This window comes from Pygocentrus nattereri, chromosome 13, assembly GCF_015220715.1.
Source record: "Pygocentrus nattereri isolate fPygNat1 chromosome 13, fPygNat1.pri, whole genome shotgun sequence".
In the NCBI taxonomy this organism is placed as follows: domain Eukaryota; kingdom Metazoa; phylum Chordata; class Actinopteri; order Characiformes; family Serrasalmidae; genus Pygocentrus; species Pygocentrus nattereri.
Genome location: NC_051223.1, coordinates 8,266,319 through 8,275,699, shown reverse-complemented (window position 1 = coordinate 8,275,699; position 9,381 = coordinate 8,266,319). Strand labels below are relative to the sequence as shown.

At 42.0% G+C, this 9,381-nt stretch overlaps 1 protein-coding gene across 1 annotated transcript; it reads left to right on the top strand.

Moving 5' to 3' along the window:
• Window positions 1-1,572: 1,572 nt before the first annotated feature.
• Window positions 1,573-8,173, top strand: ndufa4b (NDUFA4 mitochondrial complex associated b). The gene is made up of 4 exons (XM_017723617.2): window positions 1,573-1,736; window positions 4,630-4,718; window positions 4,815-4,875; window positions 6,540-8,173. The coding sequence occupies exons 1-4, from the start codon at window positions 1,695-1,697 to the stop codon at window positions 6,594-6,596; spliced, it is 249 nt and encodes an 82-aa protein (XP_017579106.1). The 5' UTR covers window positions 1,573-1,694; the 3' UTR covers window positions 6,597-8,173.
• The last annotated feature ends 1,208 nt before the right edge of the window (window positions 8,174-9,381 follow it).

Below are 9,381 nucleotides of genomic sequence, written 5' to 3'. Positions count from 1 at the left end.
GTCTCCGGTTCGATCCCCAGAGCCGGCGGTACATGACTGAGGTGTCCTTGAGCGAGACGCCTAACCCCCAACTGCTCCACGGGTGCTGTGGATAGGGCTGCCCATTGGGCAAGTGTGCTCCTTAGTGTGTATGTGGTGTTTTCACTAAATGCGGGGGTGAAATTTCCCTGTTGTGGGACTAATAAGGGTCTGTTAATCATAGAATGTCCAGTTTCCTGTAGACCTCTTTCTTTCCATTGTTGTCAAGGAACCCTGAAAGGACCCCAGTGTCTATTGTTTCAAAAAAAAAAAAAACAAAGTTACAAAAAAAGTTATTTGGCCCATTTTATGCAAGAAAAGTGAAAACATTTGTTTAAACATTGCTCTGGTAATGCGTGGAGTAGATGGTTCATCAGACAGTGCTGTGTCTCTAGCGATGGAACAGAACCAATTAGAATGCTTATTTAAGCAAAACCACCTGTGATTGCAGGTTTGAGGAGTACACACTTAAAGAATCCTCGAAGAACCATCTTTTAATAAAGAACCATCTGTATAGAACTGTAAACATAGAACCCATTTTGCAAATTAAAGGTTTTTTGCATCATGAAAGAGTTCTTAAGAACGTGCTGTAGATGGTTCTATATAGAGCCAAGCTTCACATGGTAACAAGAAAATGTTGAAGAATCCAAACCAGGGATCTAGCCATGTGTCTGGATAACTGAAGTTTTTTCATTGCATGCAGGTACTAGATACCTAACCAGCCCGTAAAACAAAGGACCGACGCAGTTTTATAGCTGGACTGAGGACGAAATTAGGCCCAGCCTCTAAATGACAAGTGACAGGTGTGACAGACCTGACCATGTAGGCATGAACAAAAATAGGCTGAACAGAATGTTCTAAATACAATCGTAGTACCGGCCCAGACAATACAGAACATACTGACGCATAACACTGCAGCGGTACATTCCTTCAAGGTTCTATGTAGAACCATCTGCAGCACATGCTTTAAAGGGATCTCCTGTTGTTACAAGCTTGACACTAACAATAGAAGAACGCTTTTTAAAAATGGTGCTATATAGAACCATCTACAGCACGTTCTCCATCAGTCTGAAGAACCCTTTCATGATGCAAACATCCCTTTAACCATGCAAAGTGTTCTTTGGGTGTTCATGGCACTGTGTAGAACCATTTTCTTTTTTTCAAGGGTTCTTTAGTAAAGAGAGATGGAGTTCTTCGTCTTGATGGAGAGTATGATTTACATGGTTCTATACAGCACCAAAAAAAAAGGGTGGTTCTATTCTCACAGGCTTGACGTCATGATAAGAGAACCTTTTAAAAAATATAGAGCCATCAATTTGAAGAAGCATTTCAGGATGCAGAGAACGCTGTAATCATGTGAATGGTTCTTTTGAGTGCTGGTGGTTCTATATATAACCATGTTTCTAAAGGAACACTTGAAAAACCATCTTTAAGCGCCTAGCCAATCCTGGCTCACGGGGTGCTGGTGTGGATGAACCACTGGCCAATCACATCGCAGCGAAGCGCCTACGATAGGTTAAAATCGGAAACTGGGGCGGTGCTTCAGCTGATTCCCCGCTCTCTTCTGTCAGCGCGCGCGCATCGGAACGTGGTCTCGAGCGCTGAATATTAATAATAATATATTTAACGCTTGTAGAAATAAAAATAATTATTAAATATTTCTCCGAAGACTGAAGATGCTGAACGTCGTGGCCAAACAGCTCAGAAGTCACCCGGCTGTGAGTACACGCTGTCCAGTTTGACCTCAGGCTTGGCTATTTTCTGAGTATATGAATTATTATGTTTAATTTAAGGTCTTTATTCACCGTTTTCTATTTCACGATTGTTTGGAAGCCTGCCGAACGCGTTGGCGACCTATTCGCCAGCTTCTTCTTCGAATGCTCCCGTTCCCCCTTAAATGGTGCGGCAGTTACCACTTAGCAGGTACCATTAACCAGCTACAAGTTAACTATTTAAGGTGGAACGGGGAGATGTGACTCAGAAGCTGAGCTCAGGCCCGCGGTGCCTTCAGAGCCGCCCTTTCAGATTCAGTAAGGGTGATGAGTCACATGCTGTACTCGTTACTACAGGCTTCCATGAATTGCGGTCAAGCATGCACGTTTCCTTCGTCCACTACAGGGGACAGACAGCGAGCCCAAGGGCACTGAGGAGAAACCGCACTGCCCGCCGTCCTTTACTCATTTCCTGTACGTTTCTCACGTCCTGTGATTCAGAAGTCCTCTAGAGATGCAGGGCTTTTTGGGCTGATACGCATGCGCAGCAGGGCACCTACATACCGCAGTCAGCAGATGTGTCTTAAAGGGGAGCTTCACCAGTTTTTCAAAATTTCAGACCAATTCAGCCCATGAGATGTAAATATATTTCAGAGTGGTTTGATGTGAAGTGGTTCATTGTAGAGACTCTTTCTTCACAGCTGTGTTGATGGGAACCACAGATCACCATGACTACAACATAAATATAGCCTTTTTATTTACTGTCCAAAACCAGCAATGAGTCTTCTGAGTTTATATGGAATGTTGATGATGGTAAAATAGTCATAAATCTGAGAAAGTAAGTATTATGTGGGGCTATTTTGCCTTTCAACACCCTGCACATACCCCTCTGCCATAAACAGATATGGTTCTACACCCGAAAACCATCATAAAACAATCCTTGCTGAAAAGTGTTTCTGTTGGTTTTTAGTGATTTTATAATGTGTTTCAGCTTTTTATTGGGTTGACATCACAGTGTAAGGGATCCTAATGGTTTAAGAGGTCACTAATGGCTGATTCTGAATGGATTTGAGGGTTTCCTACTAGGGTCTAAAGGTGTTCTGCAGGAAACCAGTGGTCTCCATTAGGATCTATTAAGCCAGTTCCTATTAGGAAGCAAAATGGTTTCTAATGGTCAATTTTCAGCAGGAGTGTCTTAGACATCAGGCAGCGAATAGCCAACAATTTCATGTAATAACTTTATGTGAAGGAGCTTTTAGAGGTGGACGTCCTGTTCCTATCACCACCATTGTGAACAACTCTGACTTGGTGAGCTTAGTTAAGTCAGGTAAGTGACTCTTATTAGTCCCACAATGGGGAAATTTCACATCTGCATTTTAACCCATCTGTGCCGTGAAACGCCACATACACACTAGTGGGCAGTGAGAGCACTTTGCCTGGAGCGGTGGGCAGCCCTTTCCATGGCACCGGCACCCAGAGAGCAGGGCACTTCAGTCACGTACTGTCAGCTCAGGGGATCGTACTGGCGACCTTCCGGTTTCTCTAGAATGGAGCGTTTCACACCAAACCACTCTGAATGACTTTGTTTACATCTCAGGCATTTTATCATGTAGAATTTTTTGAAAAATTGGTGGAGTTCCCCTTTAATAACTAGTGAGCTTTTTAGGCAGCATTTGAAGTCAGCACCTGTCCCTCTCTGACACTAAAGCATTGTACAGAGCCTTTATTTGTAAAGCAGTCCCACAATGCAGGTCAGTCCAGCGTCCCAACACTGGTTACGTGCAGAGGGCAGGAACGACCGCTGATGTAACTGATGTCCAACCACGGTGTATTATTATGGTGACTTAATGACTGAAATCTTCCTTATTTAGACAGCTGTCTGTGTAGGCAGTGGGGATTCAGAGAGTTCACTGCATACTGAACAAACCCACTGGGTACATTTTGTCGTGGTCAAGCTTTTCAGGCTCCTTCGAAGACAACTTAATGACTGATATTACAATGACATCCTCTGTCTAACACATCCTTACGATCAGTTACAGTCCTCCGGGCTACCATATCAGATGTACTGCACAGCTGGAAGTCAATTCTCAGATTCCAAGCATTGAGTATTTGAGTCAGCTCCACAGCTTTGGACTCTACTCCTCTGTGAAGCTGGACTCACTAAGGTCAAATAGTTCAAATAGGTCATATAATTAAACTGACTGCACACTGCCACAGTAAATCATTTATAGCCAAATATTTACACCACTATAAGTATTACATTCATTCATATCGTATATCACAATAACACAACCTCGTATCTCCAAAATGGTGACTTTACAGGAGAAGGAAAAACATACTTTACTTTTAATGTAAGTCAATGGAACCAGACGTCTTTCCAAGTCGTTTTGGTCCATTCATCGTGAAATTTGCACACAGTATTAAGGAGAACAGGCATTTTCAAATATGTCAAAAACTGAAAAAACCACTGTAGTTAATATGTCCAGCTGTCTTATCATTCATATCATCTATCATAATAGTGTGCTGTGTACTTATGTCACCAGATCTCCTTCCATGTGTTGGTTTTAGCGATTGAGAATCAAGAAAATGTGGAATCGACTCCATTGATCCCCATCGTTTACAACTGGAATCAGAATCATGTCCCAAATTCTGGAATAGAACAGCCTTTACTATTGTGGATTCACATTTCTAACTCTGAAGCTATTTGTGTGTCAATGACATGACATTTTTTATGTTGAGTCCTTTATTTTCCTTAAAATGCCTGAATAAATATATGGCATATCAAATGATTCAATAATACCTCTTTTATATGAAAGAATTTTCAGTGCCATAAAAAAAGCATTTTAGTTTCTTTTTGCCTCCAAACGTCTAAAACTCTTCTGTTCTTCTCTCTCTCTAGCTGATCCCTCTGTTCGTGTTCATTGGTGGTGGAGCGACCATGTCTGTGCTCTACCTTTGCCGTCTGGCTCTGAAGAACCCAGAGTGCTCGTGAGTGCTAAGTCTGTCTTATATACATTCAGATAATGCCTCATAATCACTGACTTTATATTGCTGCATTTTCACTTTCATTTCAACCATTAACAGATGGGATCGTACCAACAACCCAGAGCCCTGGAACAAACTGGGCCCCAATGACCAATACAAGGTGAGGAGGACCGTTTATTCGGACACTCAGAAATGATACATTCACTGGTTAACAGGCTGAGGCTGAATGAAGCCTTAAGTTCCGCCTGAGACATCAAACACATCAGAGTAGAAACGCAGCTGGGATCAGATCTCCACTCAAAATCGGTCCTGCGGCATTTACCCTCCTGTTGTCTTTCCATCAAGTGTTTAACATCTCTAAATGAATGACTGACGTAACTTTTTTTCTTATATTTAATGACTTTTTCTAGTTTAATGGGGAAAACATGATGATATGCGTTCAGTATCCTGTACATATTTCGTGTTCTGAACATTATCAGGCGTAACATTCTGACCACCTCCTTGTTTCTCCACTCATTGTCCATCTTATCAGCTCCACTTACTATATAGGAGCACTTTGTAGTTCTACAGTTACAGACTGTAGTCCATCTGTTTCTCTGATATTTTGTTACCCTGTTCTTCAGTGGTCAGGACCCCCATGGACCCTCACAGTGCAGGTAATATTTGGGTGTTGGGTCATTCTCAGCACTGCAGTAACACTGACGTGGTGGTGGTGTGTTAGTGTGTGTTGTGCTTAGTGTCACTGCTGGACTGAGAATAATCCACCAACCAAAAATGTCCAGTCACAGCCTCCTGTGGGCAGCGTCCTGTGACCACTGATGAAGGACTAGAGGATGACCAACACAAACCGTGTAGCAGCAGATAAGTTATCATCTCTGACTTTACATCTACAAGGTGGACTGACAAGGTAGGAGTGTCTAATAGAGTGGACAGTGGGTGGACACAGAGTTTAAAAATTCCAGCAGCACTGCTGTGTCTGATCCACTCATATCAGCACAACACACACTAACACACCAGCACCACATCAGTGTTACTGCAGTGCTGAGAATGATCCACCACCCAAATAGTACCTGCTCTGTGAGCAGTTACAGTCCATCTGGGGGTCCTGACCACTGAAGAACAGGGTAAAAGGGGGCCAACAAAGTATCAGAGAAACAGATGGACCACAGTCTGTAACTGTAGAACTACAAAGTGCAGCTATACAGTAAGTGGAGCTGATCAAATGGACAATGAGCGCAGAAACACGGAGGTGGTCAGAATGTTATGCCTGATCAGTGTATTTTGTGTCGTTTGGGGTTCATTTGAGGCTGTTTTAGCTCTATAAAATTTAAGTAATTAACATTTCAGACACATTTGTTCTGGTTGTTTTGATGATATTGAGATCACCATGCAATTTTCTAATCTTCAGAAAAACAGGCCCTGTGTTTTAAAGCCCTTATCTAACATAACCACAGGTAATTCCCACCATATGGGGAGCGGAAAACAATTCCCACCAGAAATTTGATCATTCCCAGATGATTAAATTGCAGGGATCAAAAATGAAAGATGTTAGTAAATTTGAAGATAACAGGGGGGCTAAATTATCATTTTTCTTGAGAGCAACAGCAGTTTTGTTAGTTCATTTTCCAAAACGAAGAGTTCTAGAAGCTCTTTTAGTAATATGGTGAAAATCTGAGGTGTAAATTGCTGACCAGGTTCTCTTCTGATGAGTCTCCCAGTGCTATATTAGCACAGCAGTAAGCAATGTTCAGTTACACATTCGTACTCGTTCTTCTCGTGTTCTTCTATTGTTAAGATGTTAAGTGTGCCTTTTCCTCTCCGCAGCTCTTCTCAGTCAATATGGACTACTCCAAACTGAAGAAGGACAGGCCGGACTTTTAAAGCATTCCCATGCTCGACTGACGGGTGCGCTCAGCACCCCAGAAGCCAATCCGCACAAAAACCGGAGAGCATAAATCCACCATGGCACTGAGGTCATCATCATTTCAGACAGGGAACACATTCAAGCTGCCTTTATATACATTTGTGTGCACAAATACATAAATAAACACATGTTTTTTGTACTGTAAACGGATTAAACCTAAACCGTATTTATTGCCATGTAGTACCAGGGACTAGAAATGGTTCAAAGAGCCAAACAGCGCTGACCCTGTTATCAGGAGATCACAAGTTTGATCCCTGGTGATGCTCAGCCAGGAGTCCAGGAGAGCACAATTGGCCCCGGTGAGTAGGATGGCCCTCCAACTCCCCCCATCACAGGCGTCTGTTAGCTGGCATAACAGAACTGGCGGTTTAATGTTCTCCTCCTAGCGTGTATAGCTGTCCAATGACGTTACGTTAGCAGCAGTTCAAAAAGATGCAGTGGTGCTTCACAGGTCTTGGAGGAGGCCTTGTGCAGTGCAGGCCTTCGCCCTCCTAGCATTGGTGGTGTTGTGTGATTGGGGGAGTCCTAACTAGCAGGTGGACTTGGATACGGCTAAAAAAGCCGTGAAGGAGTGTTAACTTGACGATAACATAATTTTTGATGTTTATTTAAAAATATTGCTTTGCTTTCTCAAATGCACAGCTCCTGTAGGTTCTACATAGTAGTGCCACATAGAAGTACTACATTGATAATAGTAATAATGAACGTACAACTACAGTGACTTATTCAACGTTTTACAAACTGCACTGTACTAAATCTACTTTAACAGGCCTAATCATGATCACTTTGTGATTAAATATATAGTTAGTCAGTTTCTTCAAGTGCTGATGATATGCTCAGAAAAGCATATAATGATGGCATATTGTCATATTGCCCACTCCTATGTTCTGGACAAACTTTATGCAAATGAGCTGAGCGGTGCCCAATCACATTGTACAGCTGTGTCATGTCCACAGTCATGCAGTGGGATTTAAAAAAGTTATGATAAATTATATTTATTAAGTTTAAAAAAACAATATAATCAGTATAATAATAGGTTGATTTGGGGCCTACACTCGGACCTCCAGAGCGGTCAGCAGCTGGCTGTTAGGAAAATGCAGCATTAATATAAACTGTGTGGTTAATGCAATTTTGAAACATACATAAATAAAATTGAAAAGTTCAGTAGTAAGTTTACATCGTCATCAGAACTTTTAAATAATGCTGTTTTTAGGAGGTGCAGTCCCGAAACCTGGAGTTGCTGCAGCACCATCAGCACTTCCCACCTCCCTGTTTAGGCAAAGTTTCACACTGCTACACTGTCAGACTCCAAAACATGGTACTAGTTCTAGTCCTTGGTCAAAACACTTTTACATACCTCATCAGAAATATTTCTTCATACTTCTTATTTATGATTCCACTCTGTAAGCCAAACAGCCATGTGCACATGCATGAAAGAACCGCTTCATTTGTGCCGAAACTTCACTACAGTGTCATTGGTGCCACTTAATTTATCTGACAATAAATATTGACTTGAATTCTTCAAGTGAATCTACACATGCATGTCTTGTTTTATTTTAACCCTCTAAGGCACACATTTTGAGAGCAATTTAAAAAGATCTATTCACTTTTCTTGCATAAAATAGTCCTTGATAAATGTTTTCGGACTTGATTATTCAATTCAAAAAGATTAAAAATAATAATAATAATAATAATAATGTGTGCAGGGGTCCTTTTGAAGTACGTTGCTCTGAGGTAACATTGTGTGACAATGGGAAGCAATGATATAGAGTCATATTCCCTGAAGTGGTGAGTCCTGGCTTGTGACTGGCTGAATCCTTTGTTGCTTCTAGGCAACAAACATATTTCTACAAAATCTCATGATAAGAAAAAATTATACTCAAAGTATAAAAAGAGGTTTAAACAGATAGTATGACCAATCATATGCTTGTTATCGACATATTCAAACTCTTTCCTTTATTGTTAACCCTATCATTGTCTTTGAATATGTATAATGTTATTGTAAAGTAAGGGAAATGAGAATGTTGCCCTGAGGCAACATCATACAATTAAGGATTAGTATGTAATGATGATGATAAAATTACAAAGGTGTTCAGCAAGGTTGACAGTGCTTTATGCAGGCCACTGGAGTTCCTCCACACCAAACTATGTCTTTATGGAGCTCACTTTGGCATCGTGCTAGAACAGGAAAGGCTCTTCCCTTCCCTTCTCTTCGCTGCCATAGTTAAAAGCATTTAATTAAATGTCTAAATTGTATTTGTATGCTATAGCATTAGCATTACCATTCACTGGAAGGGGCCCAAACCCTGAGAAACAGCCCCAGCCCATTATCCCTCCTCCACCAAACTTTACTGTTGGCACATGCATTCCCGTAGGTAGGTGTGCCGTGCACCTGTCCCACAGGCCCAGATGACCACAAGAGCCGGCAGGAAGACGGGCCTTGAATCCCAAACAAGGACAAAAACCCCACAAGGACAGCAGGTAGAGGAGCACTGAGACTGTGGGACTGTTTGTGAGTCCTGAGCCCCGTCTCCAGTCCTGTGACTGTCATCATCAACTCTCTGCTGGCTGGTATCCTCCTGCCGTCGCTGGTGTCCCTCTGCGGTGTTTGAGATGTGGGCCCCACCTTCCACCTGGCCCTCAAGACTATCATCAGTCTAACGCATGGGAACAAGATCTTAATTGCTTAGTAAGGCATGGGAAAGAGATCATCAAGGCTTAACTGTCTTGTTCCCATGCCTT

Bases quoted from the DNA above. Each gene is read 5' to 3' on its own strand.
- ndufa4b (XM_017723617.2), top strand. From the start codon at position 1,695: ATGCTGAACGTCGTGGCCAAACAGCTCAGAAGTCACCCGGCT. The intron at 1,737-4,629 runs GTGAGTACACGC...CTCTCTCTCTAG, and splicing joins AGCTCAGAAGTCACCCGGCT to CTGATCCCTCTGTTCGTGTT. The intron at 4,876-6,539 runs GTGAGGAGGACC...TCCTCTCCGCAG, and splicing joins GCCCCAATGACCAATACAAG to CTCTTCTCAGTCAATATGGA.